General features: G+C 45.0%; 1 protein-coding gene across 1 annotated transcript in view; it reads right to left on the reverse strand.

Annotated features, from left to right (window-relative positions):
* The window catches only part of RCAN2 (regulator of calcineurin 2), a 181396-nt gene that overhangs the window by 155563 nt on the left and 149 nt on the right, over positions 1 to 25684 (reverse strand). Inside the window, exon 2 of the mRNA XM_090031092.1 lies at positions 5066 to 5292. Coding sequence (XP_089887218.1) covers positions 5066 to 5290 — 225 coding nt within the window. The 5' untranslated portion in view covers positions 5291 to 5292. The remainder of the gene's footprint in view (positions 1 to 5065; positions 5293 to 25684) is intronic.

Raw genomic sequence — 25684 nt, forward strand, 5'->3', positions numbered from 1 at the left:
AAAGTCTGTAAGACAGATAAAATTTGGTAGGTAAAAAGTAGGCACAAAAGTTACAGAGGTGTGGTTCTTTCACTATCACCATGCCTTCACTACAAACTGGATTTGTATCAAGTATTTTAAGATGTGATTCTGTTGGCAGCGCTTATTAAACATTCCAAAAATCAACTGCAGCTAACTAGCTGAGTGGAGGCACAATATTTTATATTAAAATAATGCATGATTTTATCCTGCAGCAACAGTTACTAATAGAAAGGATTAGGACAGCAAAATCAGCTGGGAACATAAGAAATAGAAAAATCATAATCAGTCTCTTGATGCAGTGTTTGTGTTACTAGGAAGCCTGTAATATAATCCTATCTAGCCTAACATAAGAGAGTAGGAAGTGAAGAGAGTTGCTTCTTACCATTAAACAGTGCTCTTGAATACATTTCAATTACTACCTGTAGGTATAGATAGCTTGTGAATACATACACATTATCAAAACTTCATAGTTCCAAAACTGAGGCACTGTTCTTGACACAGTCATCAGTTTTTCATGTTTTCAAGACTGCTATCATAGTATCATAGAAAATGAGGGTTGGAAGGGACCTAAAGAAGTCACATCCAGTCCAGTCCCCTGCTCAAAGCAGGACTGTCTCCAAGTAGATCATCCCAGGCAAGGCTTTCTCAAACTGGTTGAAGGCTGCTACCAAATCCCTCCTCAGTCTTCTCTTCTCCAAACTAAATAAACCCAGTTCCCCCAGTCTCTCTTCATAAATCAAGTGTCCCAGCCACAGAACCATTTTCCTTGCTCTCTGCTGGACTCTCTCTAACTTGTCCACATCCTTTCTGTAGCAGGGACCCAAAACTGGACACACGACTCCAGATGTGGCCTCACCAGTGGAGAACAGAGGGAAAGAATCACTTCCCTCGATCTGCTGGCAAGGCTCCTAGCAATGCAGCCCAGTATGCTGTTAGCCTTCTTGGCAACAAGGGGACCCTGCTGGCTCATACCTATCCTACTGTCCCCAGGTCTTTTTCTGCAGAGCTGCTGCCCAGCTAGTCAGTCCCCAGGCTGTAGCGGTGCATGGGATTCCTCTGTCCTAAGTGCAGGACTTCACACTTGTCCTTGTTGAACTTCATGAGGTTTCTTTTAGTCCAATCCTCCAATCTGTCTAGGTCGCTCTGAATCCTAGCCCTACTTTCCAGCATATCTACTACACCACACAGCTTGGTGTCATCTGCAAACATGACAAGGGTGCACTCTATGCCATCTTCCAGATCGTTAATGAAGATATTGAACAAAACTGGCCCCAGGACTGACCCTGTGGCACTTCACTTGATACCAGCTGTCAGACAGACATTGAGCCATTGATTACTACCCATTGAGCCCCAAAATCCAGCCAGCTTTTTATCCACCTTACAATCCATTCATCCAACCCACAGATCCTCAGCTTGCTTGCAAGGATGCTGTGGGAGACAATATCAAAAGCCTTGCTTAAGTCAAGGTATATTATGTCTACTGCTTTCCCCACATCCACAGAGCCAGTCATCTATCCCAGAAGGCAATTAGGTTGGTCAGCCATGACTTGCCCTTGGTGAGTCCATGCTGACTGCTCCTAAGCACCTTCTCCTCCAAGAGCTTAGAAATAGATTCTTTTGAGGACCTGCTCCATGATTTTTCCAGGGCCTGAGGTAAGGCTAACTGATCTGCAGTTCCCTGGATCCTACTTCTTTCCTTTCTAAGAGATGGGCACTATATTTGCCCTTTTCCAATCATCCAGGACCTCCCCCAGTCGCTATGAGTTTTCAAAGATGATGGCCAGAAGCTCTGCAATCACATCAGTCAACTGCCTCAACATCCTCAGATACACTGCATCTGGCTCCATGGACTTGTACCATGTGCAGCTTTTCTAAATCGTGCCTAACCTGCTGTTTCACCGCTGAGGGCTGCTCACCTCCTCCACTAAAAGCAATGAGCACTTCAGGCTTTTCCCTGTCATCTGTTACTAGGTTGCCTCCCCCATTCAGTGAGGGACCTGCACTTTCCCTGGCCTCCCTCTTGTTGCTAAAATACCTGCAGAAACTTCTCTCGTTACCCTTCATGCCCCTTGCTAGCTGAAACTCCAGTTGTGCTTTGACCTTCCTGATTTCACCCCCCGCATGACCGAGCAATGCTCTTATACTCCTTCCAAGCTTCCACAACTTGTGAGCTTCCTTTTTGTACATAAGCTCACTGAAGAGTTCTCTGCTAAGCCACGCAGATCTCTTGCCATATTTGCTAGTCTTCCTGCGCACCAGGATGGGTTGTTCCTGAGTCCTCAGTAAGGTTTCTTTAAAGTACAGCCAGCTCTTCTGGACTCCTTTCTGCCTCAGACTGATCTGCCAGTAGATCCTTCCCATGAGTTCCCCAAAGGAGTCAAACTCTGCTTTTCTGAAGTCCAGGGTCCATACTCTGCTGCTCTCCTTTCTTCATTTGTCAGGATCCTGAACTCAGTCATCTCATGGTCACTGTTACCCAACTTGCCATCCACTTCTACATCCCCCATCAATTCTTCCCTGTTTGTGAGCAGCAAGTCAAGAAAAGCGTGGCTCCTAGCTGTTCTCTCCAACACTTGCACCAGGAAGCTGTCTCCAACACCCTCCAAAAGCGTCCTGGATTGCCTGCACACTGCTATATTGCGCTCTCCGCAGACGTCGGGGGATTCAATTCCCCCATAAAAACCAGAAATTTCTGTTAGTTGACCTGAAGAAAGCCTCATCCACTGCTTCCTCCTCATCCGGTGGTCTATAGCAGACTCCTGCCATGACATCACGCTTGTTACTCTCCCCTCTAATCTCAACCCAGATACTTTCAACAGGCCCATCTCCAGTTCTAAAGATAGGCCTATTACCTGGTTCCTTTGCTAGCAAATAATCCAGCTTTTGGATGGGAAAGAATGGCTAAGCATATAGTTTTTCTAAAGGAAAATTTGCTCATGGCTAGAGAAACTGCTGCAAAGATTTTAACCAAGATCCACCTCCAACCCCCCTTTAACATTTTTTTGCACAGCTCTAGGAATAACTTAAGGGGCAAAGCATTTTGTGATCTTCAGTACCTGTTAAAGTCAAGAGCTCTCAGCAGTGTGTAGAATGGTGACAATGCACCCACACTGCAGACCGTTTTGAGGGCACAGCAAGGTAAATATTATTTAAAAGAACATCAAATATTGCAATTTTTTCTAAAGTTAGGATTTGGTGCTTTGTTTTATAGCAGTTTGATGCACAGTTTTAGTACAGACCTGTCACCCAAGAGAGATGGAGGGTTTGAGGCCCAAGATGAATTATTTTCTTCATCAAGAGAAATACTAGGAACAGATTCAAAAATATTCCTCCCTCAACCATTTATCCACAGCTGACACAAAACATCTTAATTCTGAACACAGATACATGTTCACAAACTCTGAATACCAAAAGGTACATGCAGATAATTTTACTCACAGAATCTCAGTGGAGATACATGAACCACCACCTTTAAATCAGAAGTTTCCTTCCATGCACCCCTTTCTGCAGCTTGACTTGCTGGAGCTCTGAAACCATTCATACCTCCCCCCATAACAGTTTCTCAAACTGGAGTACAGATATTTTTCAGGTATCTGGTGAACTTAGAGGGTAAAGAAGGGGAAGGACTGGGAAGCAAAACAGAGAAGAGGGAACAAATGTAGAACACCTTTACACCATCTCTGAAGGTACAGAGGTTTCAGCATGGTGGTAATGACACTGTGTTACTTTTTCATTATCTATAACACAATCACATGGGTACAGAAGAGACTAAAATAGGAGCAAATAACTCCTAAACAGTTTAAAATAGATCATCCCATTGCACAGGTTCTTCCTCCATCCTAAATATGCTTTAAATAGAGTTGTCAAACTCAAATCAGTTGGAGGGCCTGCTTTTCAGGTGCCCATGGGCTGCACCCTGGCTCTCGTGCAGGCAACCCCAGAAGCACCATAGGAAGCAGCAAAGCAGCCAGGGCACCAGCTTTGCCCAGAATGGCTGGGCTTCCTGGGGTGGCAGCTAGTGCTCCTACAAGAGCCAGAGTGGCAGGCAGCTCCAGCAGCACTGCAGGCAGAAACCCTGCCACACCAGCCAGAGCCCCAATTCTGGCAAGCCCTGCAACCCAGCAAAAACAGAATGGCAGATGACCCGGCTTTGCGGGCCATATGTTTGACACCCCTGCTTTAATCAAAGTGCAGTTTTGGCTGGCTGCTTTTGCAGTGAGCTTCAACAAAATGCATTTCAGGAAAGCCATCTCGACTAAGATTTTCCATCCAGACTCAAGAGCACGCATACAGCCACCTAAAGTAGCTGTAACTATGAGGCTGGATATCCCTGTAGCACCCAGCCTAGCCTTATCCTACACAACATAGTCTTACTACCCTCACCATAAAGATGCCTCAGAATATATTTCCTATGCAAGAAACCAACACCTTATGCATAATTTTTAACCACAAGCCACAGACTACTTCAAAGGTCTGTTTAAAGACTAATTACTGAGCTATAAACTTTGTGAACTGTCTACATAGTTAACATGCCTAAAGAAAGAGAAAGGGGGCCTTTTCCACCCCACCCTGTTTTTCACTTTTTAAGTTAAGTAGATACTTCACAGTACAACTTAAGAACATTTATGAATATGGGAAAAACAGCTTCGCATCACAGTAACATCTTATCAGCAAGCAAAAGAAATATTCTTTTGTGTGTTTAACTTTGCCACCTCCACCAGATCCGCTGTGATGGTTGCTAGGAGATGTATGCCCACATGTTTGGTGAGATTTGTAGAACATGAACAAAATTTAAACATTTTATGCACTTTACTCAGCAGGAACCTTTATTTAAAAAACTTTGAAAAAGTATCCCAAAACGTTAACTACCCCCAGGACAAAAACTCCTGTAGTCCATTCTCCTATTACACCATACAGGGTGAACATTTAATAATGCAAAGAGTTTTTTAAAGAATAGAATAGAAATGAAAACCAGCATTGCACCATTCAATGTTTAACAAATCCTTTCCACAAACCTAATAAACCTGGAAAACTGACACTGTACCTTACTGTCCTTGCCTTCGAACACTGACTGGTGGACATTACATGCGAAGAGAGAGTTTGGAAGATCAGTGAAATCAGTTATTTCATGAAACTCTTCCTCTGCAAAACATCTCTTTATATCCTTGTCCCGTTCTATGGAGTACAGCAGGAAAAGTCCCCCATCCTCTGGGATACAGCTGTAGTGGCTGAGGCCGCGCATTCCAAAGAAATAGGATTCTCCCCTCATTCCTAATGGCATGGAGAAAAGATTGATATGTTAGACTACATGCTATAACACAAGTAGTACATACTTTCCTACTCGTAGGGTGTAGTTACATGTTAAAATTAGCATGTGCTAACTTTTACAAATGTTAGGCTGTGTTAAAGTTAGCATGTGCTGTGAGCAGTCACAGCTTAAACGTTAATACTCTGTAACATAACCTGCTCTGACCTGCCTTTGGTGGGCAATCAGGGGAGTAACTAGGAGCTGACAACTTGGCTCTGCACCTGCCTGGCTCGGCTGCTCTCTAGGCCAGTGTAGGTCCCAAGAATGAACGGCCCAGATCAGGACCCTGCTGGCCAGCACTGGGAACATCACCCCATTGTTGGCCCAGATTGGACCTGCTACCCCCCACCAGCCCAGACTGGGCCCTGCTCACCCCAGGTCTCTAATCTCCCCTGCCCTGCAGCTCCCCACTTATCTGTGGCAGCTAGTAGTGTCCCAGGGGAGCAGGCAGGGAAGAGGAAACCTGCCTGCTCTTCTACCACTGCCACTCTCTAGCCTGAGCTCAGCCTAGAGAACAGCACCAGCAGTGGTGGTGGTGGGCAGGCAGGCAGGCAAGCAGTTTCCCCTTCCTTACCTATTCCCCCCGGGACAGCTTTGGTAAGCCAGGAGCCAGGTGATATGAGGAGGGGTGGGAGTGAACCACAAAAGCTGATGGAAAGCAGGAGGTGAGCCCCAAAGGGGGGCAGAAGAAGAGCCCCAGGGTTGGGGGGAGCCCAGAGTGGGAGCAGGAAGTCTTACCTATAGGGCTTCCCCAGCTGCTGTCATGGTCAGTCTGGGGGAAGAAAGTATCCACCTGGGGATGGCTGAGTGCAGCACCCCCTGGGATGCTGGAAGACTGCTCCCAACTTGTCTTGGCCCTGTGGAGCAGTCTAACATGACTGCAACATGAGCTGCCCAAGATGAGCTACAGGTAATCCTCCCTGGAAGAGGACTATCTCCGAGATGCTCGGAGGGCACTCAGCTCATGTTTTTCTGCCCTAATATGTGGACACTCCTGTTCTAAAAGCCCTTGACCTGTTTTAAACATAACATGTAGCAATATCAACAGGCACAAATTCAGTTTGAAAGTTGCATTCTTTGCTACAAAGCAAACCCAAAATCGCCACTAAAAACCCCACTGCCATCAACTTCACTGATGTCTAAACCCAAGGCTTAGGGTCGTCTCTGCCATATAACAACTACTTTCAGGTTAGGGAACATGATTACAATTATGCTTCTATTTATTATCACTTCACCATATATCAACACATACTAATATTCTTGTGTGTATCCAGAGGTTGGCACAGTTAAAATCCACTACTCTACAAAAAATAAATAATATTGTCATGGGATAAAAGGATAACTGTCAGTGAGCACATCTACATGAGATGCTATGTTGCCGTAGCTCATAGCTACAACGATGTAGCATTAGCAGGCACGAACAGTGATGCGTGGGAAAAGACCTGCATGGTATCCAGATTGCATAGTAATGTTGGTTACTGCGCAGTCTGGTGCACATTTAGACAGACCCTGTAAGTGGGTGCCTTAGCCAAGTATACTGAAGTCTGGACTGAACTTAGAAGCAAAACTTCAGTACGCTAACCTATTTCCTCCTTTCCACAAAGCCAAACACCCTTTAAAATTCTTATAAAAAACTGTCATTTTCAAAACTAAATCCAAAAAAGAAAAAAAAAGTTCTCTACGGTAGATTTGAAATTTTACAAAGCAACAAGACATCCCTATTGGGAAGTTACATTACAGAGAGATTAAAGAAATCGTATGTGCAATTTAGACAGCATAGTGTTATGCTGCAATTCCCATGCAGAAGAAACAATAGCAGAATTTAGGATCCATTACAAAATATATACTTCTTTGCTGCAAACTCATTTATGGAAAGGGTCAAAGAATTTGAATGGAAAAAGGCAAAGTGAAACCAATGGCCCGATTCAAAACTTCTTGGAATTAATGAATAAACACCTATTCACTTTAATGGGCTTTGGAGCAATCCCCGTAATGGGGAAGGACATTTAAGGTGTTAAGAAGCTAAAAGTTAACAGTCCACACCTTAAGCAGCATAAGACACCCATAACACAGATGAAAAAGTAAATCACAGTAACTGAGAACAAGCAAAAACATGGTCCAGTTAGTCCAATTCAGCTCCCAAATGAAAAACAACCGACTGCATGCTCTAGCCTCTAGCAAAGAAAGATCAGAGATCAGTAAATCCTATGGCATACGCTCCCAAGGAGCCCTATGAAGCTGACTTAGAATAGGAATGATTATTGGATGTTCCATATTACTGAAAAAACTAAATACATATAAGCATTGGAGGAGAAGTTCTCTTCTGAGTGCAAGTGTTTAGAAGGCAACAATTGCTGAGTTTGTTCCTTGGCTTTGTATTTGCCCTTGTCTTGCATATTTATTGTTCTTTGTTAATACTTGCAAATACTAATGCTCTTAGGACTAAACTTTGTCCAGAATTATACCTCATCTAACTGCTTTACCTTAGAAGGACAGAACAATCACAATAAGTAACATGAAACCTAATGGCCCAAACTGACACCCCTGCCTTCAAGGGTTTGCACATAATACAGCTATCCTATGTACAGAAGAGCAAAACCAGTTGCTGGTGATGAAGCAAAAGAAATCCATTACGTAAAATAAAGTCATCATTCGCAAAAGTTTAGGCCCATGCTAATTACTAGTCCAGGCTATTCAATATTGACACAAGTAACACTGGAACATGGAGAACCCAAGACATTCTCTGCCATGTACCTACTGAGCAGCATGCAGCAATAGCCCACAACCTAAAAGTCTATAGATTATCAGTGGTCCCCACAGCACTTGCCAACGGTCTGTAGAGAGTTGGCTGGTCACAAGGTCTTGGCTGTCCGCTTCGTTTCCAGATGCTAAATTACATTAAAAGACAGCTAAAAATAGATTAAATACTTTCCTAGCATTACTGTTCCATGCAAGTGATTACTGTGTTTTTTTACAAAGATGTTATGTGATGCGAGGCAGCCCTATAAGGAAGCAGAGAAATCATATGTAATTATAGAAGAGTGTCAGGCCCTCAGTTACCCTGATAAGTTTTGAACTGTGCATAGAAATGTTCAGAGGACGTTTTACTAAGTCACCCTGAGGTTACAGCAGGTGCATTCACTTAGTGCCAGTTCAGGAACATGCGCAGGCTTTGGAGTATCTCTGAACAAAAAGAATAAAGGATAATGTGTCAATCTACACTGCAGAAAGCAATGTAGCACTGCTAGCTTTAAAATAAGCTGGTGCTGGGACTAGAAGCCGTCCTGCTCGTAGTGTTAGACTGCACGGAGCTTTGCACTGCTATACCGAGGCTGCTTCGGGTACCCACAGGAGTTCATATAAAAGTCAGGTTGGGTGTCTCAAGGCTACAGGTCACTAGGTGGGATAGACATGCCCAGAAAACTTTTGCAAAGAAATCCTCACAGCTGCCAATGTTATGGAGGACGCTTATATTTATGCTGAAATTGTTATTAAAGTTAGCAAGAAAGGAAATTCCTGGGAAAGAGCTATAATCCTGTGGTACAGGTCACCATTACGCAGTGTTCCCAGCTCTTTTCCTGGGTGTGCACATACACTTTCATTCTATACCACTGGCTTTGTTTTACTGGATCTTTGTAGAGATGGATGGGGAGCAGAATGGTGTAGTCAATTCTTACAGTACGTATATGTTCCTTGGGACTGGAGCACTGGTGTTGGGCTGAGATTCAAAGACACACCTGCTGCATGCTTTGTAACTACCTCTTTTTTCAGACAGTGTACATACAAGTAAAGCATGTTATAGAATCACAGAAAAACAGGTACGGAAGGACCCACAGGAGGTCATCTAATCCAGGCAGGAACATCCTTGTCTAAACCATCCTGGACACACGTTTGTCTAACTCGCTCTTAACAACTCCCATGGATGAAGATTCCACATCCTCCCTCCTCCAATGCTTAAGCTCCTTTATAGTAAGAAACTTTGTCTTAAATTGCAACCAAGGAAATTTAGGTCACCACTTCTGATCCCATCCCCTGCAGCTACACAGAATACTGTATAACCATCCCTTTTATAACTACCCTTCAGATATCCAAAGACTGTTGTCAAATCTCTCCCCAAACCTTCTCTTCTCCAAAATAATTCCAGTTTTTCCAAACTTTTCTCTTAAGTGACATTTCCTAAACTTCTAATCATATTTGTTGTTTTCTCCAAGACATTCTAATGTGTCCCCATATTTCTCAAAGTACAGTGCTGCGAACTGCACGTACTGCTCTAGATGAGGCCCTGCCAGTGCTAATAGAGCACAAGAATCACATCTCTTGACCTATGGGTGGATTAATACCAGGATGGATTTGACTGTAATCAAATTGATTTAAATCATGATTTAAATCACTTGTCAGGAAGCCTCGATTTAATCGTTGCTTTCTATAAAAAGTGCATTCTTTATTCATTTAACTTAATTCACTTTTAGAGAAAGGTAAGGACTTGACTGTGTGTACAAAGACTTGCAGAGAGACAATAGGGCTGATGGGTGGGTAATCAGGCCCGCTATTTCTCATCTCCATATACTGCTGTTAACAAGGATGTTATCTTTGGAGGCCACAAACTCTCCCTATGCCTGAAGAAGGGGTTTTGTGCCCAAAAGCTTGCAAAGAACAACTTTTCCATCTGTTTAGTCGGTCCAATAAGATATCACATCTACCCAAAGAACCTTGTCTGCCTGTGATCTCTGGAGATACAGATCCAGTTTGAGAACTGAAATAAGCATCACAGAGCTGCTCAATGGGATTTTCTAGACTTTGCACACTGAGTCCCACTGGGTAAAACAGTCTTCTTTAATCTTTACTAAAGTATAGAGAAGCCTCTGGGAACCCCATAAGATTAGGCCCCTAATACAGTCCATGGGCTGTTGTGACCTATTTATAAAACTTGTAAAAAAGTTACATGAATATATTGTCTCAAGTAGTATATAATTAGAAGTTATAATCCCTATTCCATGATGATATCTTTGAGTTTTAACGTACCTTAAATTAAAACTATCTTTATATAAGTTTATTTTTAAAAGCATCTTAACAAAAACATTTAAAAACGTGATTAAATAAAAAAAAAAAATCTGATTTAAATTTAAAAAAAAATAAAAATTGTTGATTTTTATCCACCCTGGTTAATATAGCCCAGTATGCTATTAGCTTTTTCTGTGGCAAGAGCAGAGCACACGATTGTTCATCTTGTGGTCTACTAAAACCCCCAGGTCCTTTTTTTGTAGTACTGCAGCCTAGCCAACCAGTCCCAAATCTGTAGTAGTGCATGTGATTCTTTTACCTAAGTGCAGGACTTTATACTTGTCCCTACTGAATTTCACCTGATTAGTTTTGGAGCATTTCTCCCATTTGTCAAAATCATTCTAAATCCTAATCCTATCCTCCAAAATGTTTGCAACTCCACCCATTTGGCGTTATCTGTAAATACTAACCTGGCACTTGATCCCATATATTAAAACAAAAAACTGTCCAGACTGCTGGGAACTTCACTCGATATCTCCTCCCAGTTACATATCAAGCCATTGATAACTACTCTTTGAGCACAATGATACAACCACAATGGCAATTCAATACATCATCTAAACCACATTTCCCAGGTTAGCAATGAGAATGCCATGAGACAGAGTGTTGGAAGCCTTGCTAAAGTTGAGTATATCACACCCAGTGCTTTCCCCCAACCCACAAAGTCCTAAAGGAAATCAGGCTGGTCACACAAAACTTCCTCTTGGCAAATCCATGCAGGTTGTTCCTATTCTCCTTGTTCTTCGCTAAATGCTTTGAAAAATAGATTCCTTGATGGCATGCTCCATAATCTTTCCAGGTATCAAGATAAAGCTATAATTACCCAGATCTTCCCTGTCTTAAAGAGGGGAATGGTATTTGCCCTTCTGCAGTCATTTGGGACCTCACACAACCTCAGAGTGTTTTCAGAAAGAATAACCAACAGCTCCGAAATTACATCAACCAATTCTTCTGAGGCTGTGAACAGACATCACATTTGTCCCAAAAGAAATCCTTTGCCCCAGGAAATAGCAATGTACAAGTCCACTGTCCAGCTTCAAGTTTCTCTGAAATATGATGGATAAAATTTATTAACACCTTTTCCCTGGACATCCTGTTGTACATTTGCATTGAGGTTCACTCCAGGGACAAGTCTTTCAAGCTGTATACTCTCACTGACCACCTACTAGCAAAGAAGCAGCAACACAGCTTGGAAGAGTAAATGACTGTGCGGCTCCTGTTTGGATATAGGTCAAACCCCATGACAATACATCCTGGGTGAAATGAGACATCTGTTTACAACCTAAGGTGCAGACCTATGTAGTATTTGTAGAAAGGCAAACTGTCACAGGTTTTGACCTGGAACAAAAATGCATTTCCTCTGCTCTTGCTGATTTGACAAAATCCTGCTTCTCTACTTAATCTCTAACCTATTCTTCCCCTACTCGAGGCTGATTTATCTCTACCCTTATTCTTGCTGCCAACTGCAATTATTAAATGACCATATCTGTGAAGACTGAAGTACAAACACCATTACATATTTTAACCATCTCCTTATCATCCATTATTAGACTGCTATCTGTATTCAGAATGGAACCATACTTTCTTTGGTTTTCTGACACTCGCAGAATGCTTTTTTTCAGAATTTTTAAACATCCCTAGAACGCAGCATCTCAACACATGCTTTGGCCTCCCTGATATGGGGAAAGCCATGGATGTGATAAAGGTGTTATACTTTTACTTTAGCAAGGTTTTTGATATGGGCTCACACAGCATTCTTGCAAGCAATCTGAGGAACTATGAGTTACATGAATGGACTGTAAGGTGGAGAGAAAGCTGGCTAGCTTGTCAGGCTCAATGGGTAATGATCAATGGCTTGAGGTCTAGTTGGCAGCCAGTATCAAGTGGAGTGCCCCAGGGGTCAGTCCTGCGGCTGGTTTTATTCAATATCTTCATTAACAATCTGGAAGATGAGATAAATTATACTCTGAGCAAGTTCATGGATGACACCCAGCTGTGGGGTGTAGCGGATATGCTGGAGGGTAGGGCTAGGATTCAGAGTGACCAAGACAAATTGCAGAATTGGGCCAAAAGAAATCTCATGAGGTTCAACAAGGACAAGTGCAAATTCCTGCACTTCAGACAGAACAATCCCATGGACCACTACAGGCTTGGGACCAACTGGCTATACATCAGCTCTGCAGAAAAGGACCTGGGGGTTACAATCGGACAGTACACTGAATGAGCCAACAGCGTGCCCTTGTTGCCAAGAAGACTAATGGGCTCCATTGGTAGGAGCACTGCCAACAGATCAAGAGAAGCAATTATTCTCCTGTATTCCGCACTGGTGAGGCCACATCTGCAGTACTGTTCCCAGTTTTGGTCCCTCATTACAGAAAGGATGTGGACAAGTTGGAGAAAGTCCAGCAGAGGGCAACAAATGGTTAGGGGGCGGGAGGACATGACTTCTAAGGAAAGGCTGAGAAAACTGGGCTTATTTAGTCTGCAGAGAAGAAGACTGACTGAGGGAAGGGGGGTGGTTAATAGCAGCCTTCAGCTACTTGAAAGGGGGTTGCAAAGAGGATGGAGCTGGACTGTTCTCAGTGGTCGTAAATGACAGAACAGGGAGCAACAGTCTCAGGTTGCAGCAAGGGAGGTTTTGACTGGATATGAAGAAAAACTCTCTTACTAGAAGGGTAGTGAAACACTGGAATAGGTCACCTAGAGGAGTGGTACATTCTCCATCCTTGCTGGTTTTTAAGGCCTGGCTCGACAAGATCTTATAGATTTCATAGACATTAGGGCTGGAAGGGACCTTGGAAGATCATCGAGTCCAGCCCCCTGCCCCAGGGGCAGGAAGTCAGCAGGGATCATAGGATCCCAGCAAGATAAACATCCAGATGTCTCTTGAAGGCGTTCAAAGTCAGTGCTTGAACCACCTCCGGCAGCAGTCTATTCCAAACCTTGGGAGCTCAGACAGTAAAGAGGTTCTTCCTTATGTCCAGCCTGAAATGGTCATGAAGGAGTTTGTGCTCGTTCCACCTTGTCATCCCTTGGGGCGCTCTGGTGAAAAGATGTTCCCCCAGATACTAGTGAGCACCCCTTATAAACTTATAGGCAGGCATCAGGTCACCCCTGAGCCTGCACTTTTCCAGGCTGAAGAGTCCCATGGCTCTCAACCTCTCTTCATAAAGTCTGTTTTCTGGACCTCTGATTATGCATATGGCTATTTTCTGCACCCCCTCAAGCTTCTCCACATCCTTTTTGAATTGTGGAGCCCAAAACTGGATGCAGTACGCCAGCTGTGGCCTCACCAAAGCCGAGTACAATGGGACAATGACATCCCGGGATCTGCTTGAGAAGCATCTGTGGATGCAAGCCAGCATTTTGCTTGCTTTACTAGCAGCAGTATCACATTGGAGGCTCATGTTCATCTTGTGGTCAACCATGACCCCCAAGTCCCTTTCATCTGTAGCGCTAACCAGCGTAGCACTGCCGAGCCTATAAGGATGCTGCAGGTTTTTCCCCCCCGCAAGGTGGAGGACCTTGCATTTTTGGGTGTTAAGCACCATCAGGTTCTCGTCGGCCCATTTCCTGAGCCTGTCAAGGTCAGCCTGGATCACCCGCCTGTCTTCAGGTGTGGATGCTTTACCCAAGAGTTTGGCATCATCACTGAACTTGGCCAGTCCACTTCTCATACCAATGTCCACATCATGAAGATGTTGAACAATACAGGTCCAAGGACAGAGCCTTGGGGGACCCCAATGGTCACAGGGCACCACGATGATTGACTTCCATCAACCACCACCCTCTGGGTCCTACCAGAGAGCCAATTCCCCCACCAGCGGATCATGGTGAGGCCAAGGTGACAGTTAGCTAGTTTTGCTATGAAGTGATAATGGGATACCAGATCGAAGGCTTTTTTTTAAAGTCAAGATATACAACACCAATCTCTTCTCCCTTGTCCAGGTGATAGGTCACCTGGCCATAGAAGGAAGTAAGATTTGTCAAGCAAGACCTACCTGCAATAAACCCGTGCTGGCTATCCTTCAGGATGTTGCTATAGGCCAGTCTGTTAAGAATGGCCTCTTCAATAATCTTTTCTAAGACCTTCCCTGGGATAGAGGTCAGGCTGATGGGCCTGTAGTTTGCCAGATCCACTTCCCTCCCTTTCTTGAAGATAGGCACCACATTGGCCTAACAAAGCCCTGGCTGGAATGATTTGGTTGGGGATGGTCCTGCTTTGACTAGATGACCTCCTGAGGTCCCTTCCAACCCTAATTGTCTATGACTTTCTCTTTGTCTTCTTGTATAATACTCTTATAGTCATCCTTAGTAACATGGGGTCTCTTTAGGCCATGGCTTTTAGTGCCTGGTAAACTTACACATTAAAACACATGGATTAAATAGAAACAGGTGTTGTGACTCATTAAGATTTACCTGCTGTCTTTGAAAACATCTCTGTACTCTAAAGGCAATAAGGACCCTCTTCCCTTTTGATTGGTCCCACCCTTTTACATAGACCATGTACTTCAACTGTCCCTTCACTTGTTTTGTAGCTATATCTGATAACTGCTCCACTGTTTTACAGCCATCTTCCACATTTATAGTGACTCTTTCATTTATATAATGAATTTAAACAAAAAAATCTCAGGGCTTTCCAGCCATCAGCTTGCCAGGAGCCAGCATATGGCCTGCGGGCACTTAACATGAAGCCTATGGGCCCCAGCAGCTGCCTCTCACTGCCACACAGAGGGATTCATGTGCCACTGTCCACAGCCTATGCAGTAGGGCTGTGCGAAGCTTTGGTCCCCGATTCAATTCAGTGGAGATTCAGCCAGATTCAGTGGCCAAATCTCTGAATCCGAATCAAACCTGCAGCTTTCTTATAGGCTCGGCAGTGCTACGTTGGATAGCACTAGAGAAGAAAGAGACTTGGGGGTCATCATTGACCACAAGATGAACATGAGCCTGCAATGGGATCCTGTGACTAGTAAACTGACCAAAACGCTGGCTTGCATCCATAGATGCTTCTCGAGCAAATCCCGAGATGTCATTCTCCCCTTGTACTCGGCCTCGATGAGGCCGCAGCTGGAGTACTGCGTCCAGTTTTGGGCTCCACAATTCAAAAAGGATGTGGAGAAGCTTGAGAGAGTCCAGAGGAGAGCCACGCGCATGATCAGAGGTCAGGAAAACAGATCTTACGATGACAGGCGGAGAGCCATGGGACTCTTTAGCCTGGAAAAGCGCAGGCTAAGGGGTGATCTGATGGCCACCTATAAGTTTATCAGGGGTGACCACCAGGATCTGGGGGAACGTCTGTTCACCAGAGCGCCCCAAGGGATGACGAGGTCGAACGGTCACAAACTCCTGCAAGACCGTTTCAGGCTGGACATAAGGAAGAATTTCTTTACTGTCCGAGCCCCCAAGGTCTGGAACAGTCTGCCAGCGGAGGTGGTTCAAGCACCTACACTGAACACCTTCGCAGGGGGCTGGACTCGATGATCTCCCGAGGTCCCCTCCAGCCCTAATGTCTATGAAATCTATGAAATCAAATCAGAAGACCCTTTAGTCTCCCTGAATTGAATCAGAACCCCTCAAATCAATTCAGAGAGATTCGGACAGATTTGGCCATAGACACAGCTTTAAATATTTTTTCTACATACCTTAAGGTACAAGGCAGCTAGTGAATGCTGAGATAATGGGGCACATGGAGTATCCCACAGGAATGCGGGGGGCCCCCTAGCACATTTGGCAGTGTGAGGGAGTAAAGGAGAGGGTGGGCAACCGCGCTAAGTTCCCGCACTCAATCCCAGAACGCAGAGCACAAATTCACCTTTTCCAGGTGCGCAGAAGAAGGCAGGGCCCGGACGGCGAGGGCCAACATAAAGGAGACGCCAGCACCAGGAGGGGGGGAAGCGGAACCGGAAGAGAGCAGCAGGGAAGCCGAGACCTGTGGGAGCACCTTCAGGCGGAGGTGTACTGTCCTGAGGCACTGCAGAACCTGGTGGGGTAAGGGTAAGCCCCAACAGGGCTTGGGAGTTGGGTCGACGGGCTCGGCGAAGCCATGGACTGTTTGACGCTGCCGGAAGTGCCTGGACCCGGCAGGAGCCAGGAGCCATATATACCGTAGCGTAAGGGCACTCATAGAAGACGAAGGGGCTTGCCGGTACTCGAGAGGACTAAGTGGCTTGAGGAAGCCCTGGAGAGGGCTGAAGAGCCCAGAGAGGGCTGCAGAAAAGGGTGCTAATGCCCACAGCAGATAGGGTAATAACAAGGAGGCCTGCGGAGGGCAAAGCAGCCTCCTTGCTCTAGAGAATCCCTGACTGTAAACTTTGTGTTGACCTTGTATTTCTTTTGCGGACCTTTTGAGTGACATACTGACGGGTGACCTGCCCAGATAGGCAGTCACTTACCGGTGGCATGGGCAAGGGTGTAGGGGTGGAGGAGCCCTCATCAACGCAGGACCCTGAGAGTCAAGGAGTCTCACTTTTGGACTGATACGTGCCGGACAAACAACACTGAACCGGATTACAATCAAAGTTGTGGCAGGCGAACCGGATCCGTGCAGCCCTCAGGTGAGCAACTCTTAGCTACAGGGAAGCAGTCCCGACGCGGGGAGGGGGTAGGTACAGCGAAGCGCGCACCACCACCCCCTCACAGGCAGCAGACCCAGAAGTGGATCAGAAGCACATCCGGTTCACTTTCACGTCCACTGGGGGGTCCCCTGTGACTGGTGCCTCCTGGGTCTGGGGGGGAGGACACCTACGTGCCCCCCGCAGCCAACTGCCAAGCCTGGAAGGGCCCCCTGCATGCTTAGTGGCAGACCCAGAAGTAGACTGGAAGTACTTCCAATCCACTTCTGAGTTCGCCGCCGAGCACGTGGGTGGCCCCCCCCGCTCCTGTAGGACGTTCTATCCGCCCCAGAATCATAGCATTCATGAGCCGCGCCTGGTACCCCAAGATATGTAGAAAAAACACTTCAAGATATGTCTATGGCTGAATTGCTGATTCTCCAAATCAGCATCGAATCTTCAGATTTGGATTCAGCCAGATCGAATCGGGGACAGTGATCCGAATCATCTAACCAAATCACTGTCCCTGATTCGGGCTGAATCCAAATCAAATACAGCCCGTTTTGCACACCCCTAGTATGCAGCTCAGACAGCAGGAAGCCATGCACCACCAACACAACCCACACAGGGGGAGGGGCACATACAACTGGGGAGGGCACACCCAGCAGGATCCCAGGTGGACCACCACTGCAGCCCCCTAGCCCAGAGGCAGGCAATTATTTCAGATGGAGGGCCGCTTACTGAGTTTTGGCAAGCCAAAGGCCGCATGACAGGCAGCCAGAGGCAGATAAATAGTAATTTTCCAAATTGTATAGGGGCCCCACAGGCCGCATCTGGCCCGCGGGCCACTTTTTGCCCACCCCTGCCCTAGCCACACTAGAGTTGGCCAGTCCTGTTCCATCTTATATTTAGGTTAGGTTGTGTCTTCTTTTTGTCCAGACCTGAGGAAAGGCATCTCATCCCTGAAAACTTGTCTATCATGTCTCACAGCTATAAAGATGATGCCAAAAAAAAAAAATCCTTTGCTTCTCACATATTCCCTGGACCATCGTGGCCACAGCACCACTCTCTAATCCTACTTAGACTTTAAACTTCTACTTAAAATATAGCCAGATTTCACATAACTAATCTAATCGCCACTGGAAAATACTACTGCAAGACCCTGGATAGCCTCTGCCATTTGACAGAGGGCCAACTGTATCTTTGGTCCAGGACTGGATAGGAACTGCAATGTGCTCACAGTAATCTTCACATAAACACAAGGACATCCTCAATGACTGCCTGTAGGGCAGAAATGTATTTGACTGTATGCTGTACAATATTAAGAACTGGGTCTGTGCTAGATACTAAAAGTCCTCTGAAAAAAGGGATTCATGTATCTTGATCCAGCTGTTGACTATTAAGTCCAGTACAAACTTCTTGCCTATGAGCCAATCAGAATACTCATATTTGCATATACAATTTGGCTTGTTAGCACTGCTCCAGATTTGAGTTTCTTGGTTGTATATAACCAATAAAAGATTTGCTGACTCAAGCCATACCTTTTCAGCCAAGCTTTCCAACACTAGCATCTTGGTATTGGACTATGCACCTAATTAAAGCATTTTTGCAGTTGTCAAAAACCATGGTTTTAAATTTAACATTTATTTACCATTAAATCAATTATCATCTCACTCAGCCCACTGCTAAAATACTATCAAAACATTTTAAGATGTTATAAGAGTACTGGTAGTCTCTAATGGTCACAAGAGTGAATCAAAACTGTATACATCACTGCAGTGGTTATTTTTCAATACATACATCAGCAAAATCTAGACATTGACCAACCTTATTTTTTATACTGTTTCTGAGACAATGAGTTTACTTGCACTTTAAGCCCCTTATTACATAGTCAACTCAGTAAGCAAGAATCACACATGTATTTTTAAGAGTACTGAATTCATATTTGGTCCAAAATGTAGTAAGCTTTGGTACATACCAAATATGACTGAAATTAATTTTTTTTCTGTAGAAATAAATTTTATAAAAATAAGATCTCAGATACAAATGATCCAACCAGGCTGGGATCTTCTAATGGAATCTGCTAGCTCTTACGCTCGAATCCTACAGACATTAATGAGATCCTCCCTGGGCAAATCTACATGTGCAATTAATACACCTGCTGCACAGAAAATTGAGGCTTCTTCATACGCTCCTGGACACATGTCTACATATGCAGCCCCATTGGGAGCAAATTGCACCCAACAGGAGCAGCCCAGTTCAGGGCTGCTCCTGCCCTGCTCTGCCCCCCTGCAACAGCCAGGGGGAGCTCCAGGCTCTCCCAGGGGCTAGTCCCAATCTCTACCAGGTGGGGAGAGCTGTGCTGGCTGCAGGGACAGCCGTCTTCCTGGCCATGTGAAAAGACAGCTCCCCCTGCATCAGGGCATAGCTAGGCAACAGCAGGTCCCCTGCTGCCCCCTGCAAATTGCTCCCTGTCAGCGTCTATACGGTGCAATAACTAATGTGCCATTTATCTAGTACCTGTGTCTGTTGGTACTAGCCAAAGGCACATTAGACTAATTTAATGCACAGTAAGTCTTGCACACGTGCAGACGGTAACAATTTTACTGTGCATTAGATTAGTCTAATGTGCAGTAAAGCATCTCATATAGACGTGACCCCTGGGTCATAGTTTTTCCACTAACAAACCCCCTTGCAGGATTGCTCTCAGGCTTGTCTTTGAACTTGGCTTAAGTTCTCTAAACTCATGCAATCTGCACCTTCTCCTTGAACCCTTGTATGGAAGTTAATCTTTTTTAAGCAAGCATATTCACAAGTAACTTGTACCCTCTATGCATCACTTTTAAATTTCACCTACAGTTTTAATTCTAGGCATTAAAAAGACAACACAAACACAAATGACTACTACAAATCTGCATGAAGCCAGAGAAATCATGCCCAGAGATTGTGGTGCCAAAAAGATAAAATCCCCTTGAAAGGCACTTGCCACTACTCCTTCAGTCAAATGGCTGCAACAATGGTCACTGCCCTTCAATATCTTAGTGCATTTACAAATGTGCTCCAGGAGGCAGGGGAAAGGCAGGGGGGCACTTTAATTAGCAAGCCATGGCAATTAAAAGCACCAAACATCATGTGTATCAGCATCCCCACCCTAAAAAATGGCAGCAGGGCACTTTGAACTAAAGCTCACCAGATGAGTTTAGTTTAAAGCTCCCTGCCACCATTTTTTAGCATGGGAAAGCTGATATACGTGACGCTGGAGCATGTTAATTTCCACGCTCCAGCAGACTCGATTAATCAAGTCTGCACCAACATGCTGGATTTACAGCACATCAAAGCAGCCTCACTGCATGTCTATAGGAGCCCTTACATCAGTGACTCTCAACGAGGGTGCTGCAGCACAATGTGCTGCTATAACTTCCTTGTTAGTCTTTCCAAATACCTATACAATTCACAAAATAAATTTCATAGATTTCATACACATTTGGCTGGAAGGCACCTCGGAAGATCATCGAGTCCAGCCCCCCGCCCAAAGGGCAGGAAGTCAGCTGGGGTCACAGGATCCCAGCAAGATAAGCATCCAATTTGCTCTTGAAGGTGTTCAGTGTAGGTGCTTGAACCACCTCCGATGGCAGGACCTCCGATGGCAGGCTGTTCCAGAACTTGGGGGCTCAGACAGGAAAGAAATTCTTCCTTATGTCCAGCCTGAAGCAGTCTCGCAGTAGTTTATGACCGTTTGACCTCACCATTCCTTGGGGCGCTCTGGTAAACAAACGCTCCCCCAGATCCTGGTGGTCACCCCTGATAAACTTATAGGTGGCCATCAGATCACCCCTGAGCCTGCGCTTTTCCAGGCTAAAGAGCCCCATGGTTCTTAGCCTGTCGTCGTAAGGTCTGTTTTCCTGACCTCTGATCATGCGTGTGGCTCTCCTCTGGACTCTCTCAAGCTTCTCCACATCCTTTTTGAATTGTGGAGCCCAAAACTGGACGCAGTACTCCAGCTGCGGCCTCACCAGGACCAAGTACAAAGGGAGAATGACGTCCCGGGATTTGCTCGAGAAGCATCTATGGATGCACGCCAGCATTTTGGCCGCTTTACTAGCCGCAGCATCGCATTGCAGGCTCATGTTCATCTTGTGGTCAATGATGACCCCCAAGTCTCTTTCTTCTGTAGTGCTATCCAACGTAGCACTGCCAAGCCTATAAGGGTGCTGCAGGTTTTTCTTCCCAAGGTGGAGAACCTGGCATTTTTCAGTGTTAAACACCATCAGGTTCTCATCCAACCATTTGCTGAGCCTGTCCAGTCAGCCTGGATCACCCGCCTGTCATCTGGCATGGATGCTCTGCCCCAAAGTTTGGTGTCATCGGCAAACTTGGCCAGTCCACTCCTGACTCCGATGTCCACATCATTAATGAAGATGTTGAACAATATGGGTCCAAGGACAGAGCCTTGGGGGACCCCACTGGTCACAGGACACCATGATGAGTGACTGCCATCAATTACAACCCTCTGGGTCCGACCACGGAGCCAATTTCCCAGCCAGCGGATCATGGTGGACCCAAGGTCACAACTGGCCAGTTTTGCCAAGAGGCAATCATGGGATACCAGATCAAAGGCTTTTTTGAAGTCAAGATATACGACATCAATCTCTTCTCCCCTGTCCAGGTGATAGGTCACCTGGTCATAGAAGGAAATGAGATTGGTCAAGCAAGACCTATCCGCAACAAACCCTTGCTGGCTATCCCTTAGGATGTTAGCGTCAGCCAGTCCATTAAGGATGGGCTCTTTAATAAACTTTTCTAAGATCTTCCCCAGGATAGAAGTCAGGCTGATGGGCCTATAGTTAGCCGGATCCACTTTCCTCCCTTTCTTGAAGATAGGCACCACATTGGCCTTCTTCCAGTCTTTGGGCACTACACCAGAGTGCCAGGAGTTTTCAAAGATCCGTGCCAGCTCCTTAAGTACCCTGGGGTACAGATTGTCAGGGTATTCAAGGAGCTGGCGAGAATCCATTGTCATGGATTCTTATTTGAAATTCAGAGATTTCAAATAAGAATCCATGTTGTCTAAAATATTCTGACTTACTGTGGTCTCCCTGAGTTCTTTGCAACAAAAGAATTGGCCTATCTATCATTTTTCCATAGTCACAAATTAAGTGAAAGCTAAGAGGTAGCATTTTCTGAGAGGCACGCTTTGAGCCTAACAAGGGGTGCCTTTAATTTTAAAATGTTGAAAACCCACTGTCCTATACACTGAGTTTTCTTGCTACTGTGTCCCTGTATGTTCAGCCTGATGCTCTGCTCCATGCTGAGCTGAACTATGTTAAACCAGTTTGCATCCCATCTGCTTAAAGTACGGAAAAGCCCCATGGCACCAGGAGCTGCATCTGGCCCACCGACTAGGAGTTATGCACCTTTTATAGAGTAACTCAGGGATGTTCATCTATCCTGCTTTATGGTTTATAATATAGCTAGTCATACTAAAAAGTACCTTTAAAAATTCAGGAAGTTAATATCCTTACAAGCAGATTTTCTGTCTCATGGTTTCTGAAAGATAATTCAGGAACATCCTCAAGATGCAGGGAGGGATCTCTTGCAATTGCTAGGGAGTTTTCCTCTTTTCTTTGGACTAGTCCTGCCAGCCATAACAAAGTACATTACTAAAAATAAAATAACAAAAAAAATGCTACCAATGAAAAAGCTTTTAACTATAAACAAAAAAAGGCAAATGACTAAATAATCCTAACTAGATGCAAACCTTCTGGGAACAGTACATCCATAGAAAATAAAAAATAAGGCAAAACATAAGTTTCAATCTTTCTTTTACAAGGAATGGACAAAAAGAAAAGAGCTTATTTCTCTGCCTGCTGTAGCCATAGGCAGTTTTTTTCCACTGACTTCAGTGGAAACAGAATCAGAACAAATAGGTGAGATTACTCCAAAGTGCTCATTGCTGGCCTAATTCTGCAATTCACACTGACCTCAGCAGACTTAAATCAATGCTGAAAACCTTTTCTTTACATTTCTATACGGCATCAACATCCCAGTCCTTAGTAAGGTAAAATTTCCTGACTCTAGTTAAAGTTTTACGTAAGCAGAGAGAAGAGAATTAAACCACAGCTGAAACTGGGAATAGACTGCTAGAGCCTAAACACCAATATAATCTATATAGCACCTTCAAGAGCTAAGGCTGTGCCCTCTTTTGCAATATTAATAAGAAAAAAGAAAAACCCCTAGTACCACAGAGGCCACCCAACTCACATCTCAGAGACCAAGGTATCTTTCAAAAGCAAAATCAAACAAGTGACAGTTATGGGATGAATAAAAGGGATTTGCACTTCCCCTCCCTTCCTGCTACCAGGAAAGAAATTGGAGAAGCCACATATACCAATATCGCATGACAGATGCTATTTGCATTGCTGAACTTGAAGAAGATATTCAAATACCACAGCAACAAATGTACTATTAACCACCTGAGCCTAACAAAACACTGAGTGTTGAGAGTTGTTACACATTTTCAAGCACTAACTTGGTTGGCTCTTGTTAGAGTTGGGATAGCCATTTTTTAAGGCAGGATAATTATTTTACATGTGTGGCCAGTCTAAAGTTATTGTGTCATTAACCAGTTAGTGGTGTGATAATTGCTCTGCACATGTGGCCAGCCTACATTTATTGCACAATTAACCAAATACATGTAACATGTAGCAAAGACCTTAATGGAAGGATAGTCCTCTTTATTACCAGTTTCCCCTGCACATGTGTGCACTCACTGAGTGTTTTGTTAGCCAGTGAGATCCTACCTGGAGGCAGGATCCATGCATCACTTTGTGGAACCAGGACCAATTGATCACTTTGGTCTTTTAAAACTGAATGCAGACAGTGAAAAACAAAGTTTAAATGAATAATAAGAAAGGGAAACATAAGACAGCCTCACTGAATGATAGCCAAGCAATCCTGCTTTCACTGCATTTCATTACATTTGGAAATAGAAAAGACTTCAGTCATTAAACATATAATAATTCACAGACATTTACAAGGATACTGCAAGTGCCAGCCCATGTTACCAATATAACCATCCATTATACGCGAGGCCAAACTCAAACCCAGGACCTGATTATACCCTACAGTGTTTTGCAGGCAACAGATAGAAGAGTTGGGCCCATGACACCTTGCCCTGGGGAGAAGATGAGTCCGAAGCCCCCATTCTTACACACCCATGAAACCAGCAGGGGAAACTGGTAATAAAGAAGACTATCCTTCCACTAAGGTCTTTGCTACATGTTACATGTATTTGGTTAATTGTGCAATAAATGTAGGCTGGCCACATGTGCAGAGCAATTATCACACCACTAACTGGTCAATGACACAATAACTTTAGACTGGCCGCACATGTAAAATAATTATCCTGCCTTAAAAAATGGCTATCCCAACTCTAACAAGAGCCAACCGAGTTAGTACTTGAAAATGTGTAACAACTCTCAAGCTGGCTTCTATCAAACTCTTATCTGGCTATATGGCAGGGTCCTTACTCCCCATCCGTCCCGAAAGAAAAAAGAATAACTTCCAGCTCACACTGCATTTCTCATCTGCACCACAGTCCCGGACCTTGGCACACGGAGGATGATGCAAAATGACTGCTTCTTGACACTGGTTTTCCAGTGACCATGGCTGAAGCAGTGGGGCCGTCCTGCTGCCTGTTGACAGGATGATGCTCCCCAATTGCCCTGGACCTCTACCAAGCAAAAAACCTGAGCAAAGTGCTTCAGGGTCTACAGGCACAGATCAAAAGCCCAGTGGGGGACCTGTGGCACCTTCAGATGAAAGCTGGATAGGAAGAGCCCCTCGAGCTGGGACAACTGAAGACCAAAGGTTGCAGGTTCATAGACAACGAGGGTGGGAAGGGACCTCCAGAGGTCACATCTAGTCCAGCCCATGCTCAAAGCAGGACCATAGCTGGGTGGCTCTTCCCAGAGTAAGGCTAGTCCTGATGGTGGGAGAAATGTCACACGTGGGGCCAGCTTACATTTATTGCTTGCTTCACCAGCCATCTATGCCAGCGTTTTTCAACCCATGGGTCGCGACACAGAAGTGGGTTACATGAAAAGGCCACAAACAAACTTTAAAAATGGATTCTCCTTTAAAGGAGAAAAATATGGGAAACTGTGGCTTTTCCCCTATCCCTCTCCCCCCCCCCGCCCTGCCCCACCCTGAGGGGCAGGGGGCAGCAGGTTGGGAGTGAGGGGCACTGGGTCAGCACTGGCCATGGATGTTCACAAACGGGGCCTGGTACAAAGGTTGAGAACTGTTGATCTACATAATACAGGTAACGTGCAGCCAGAGCCAGTTGCATCCCATAGGTAATGTTTAGTAGTAATTAATAGCACAGGTTGCACTATATAGGTAACATGTCACCCGGCAGGACTGCACTGTATAGGTAACACATAGCAGGGCAGGTGACACCATACAGGTAATATTCAGCAGCACGGGTTGTGCCATACAGGTAACTTTTAGCGGTGTGGGTTGTGCTAGATAGGTAATGTGTCACCTGGGAAGACTGCACCGTATAGGTCACATTTAGAGTGGGTTGCGCCATATAGGTAACATTCAGTGGTGCGAGCTGCGCCACATAGGTAACACTTAGCGGCATGGGTTGCGCCATACAGGTAACGTTTAGCGGCGCAGGTTGCGCCATACAGGTAACGTGTCGCCCGGCAGGACCGCACCGCGTAGATAACATGCA

This window comes from Crocodylus siamensis, chromosome 1, assembly GCF_052110815.1.
Source record: "Crocodylus siamensis isolate JL-2025a chromosome 1, ASM5211081v1, whole genome shotgun sequence".
NCBI lineage: Eukaryota > Metazoa > Chordata > Crocodylia > Crocodylidae > Crocodylus > Crocodylus siamensis.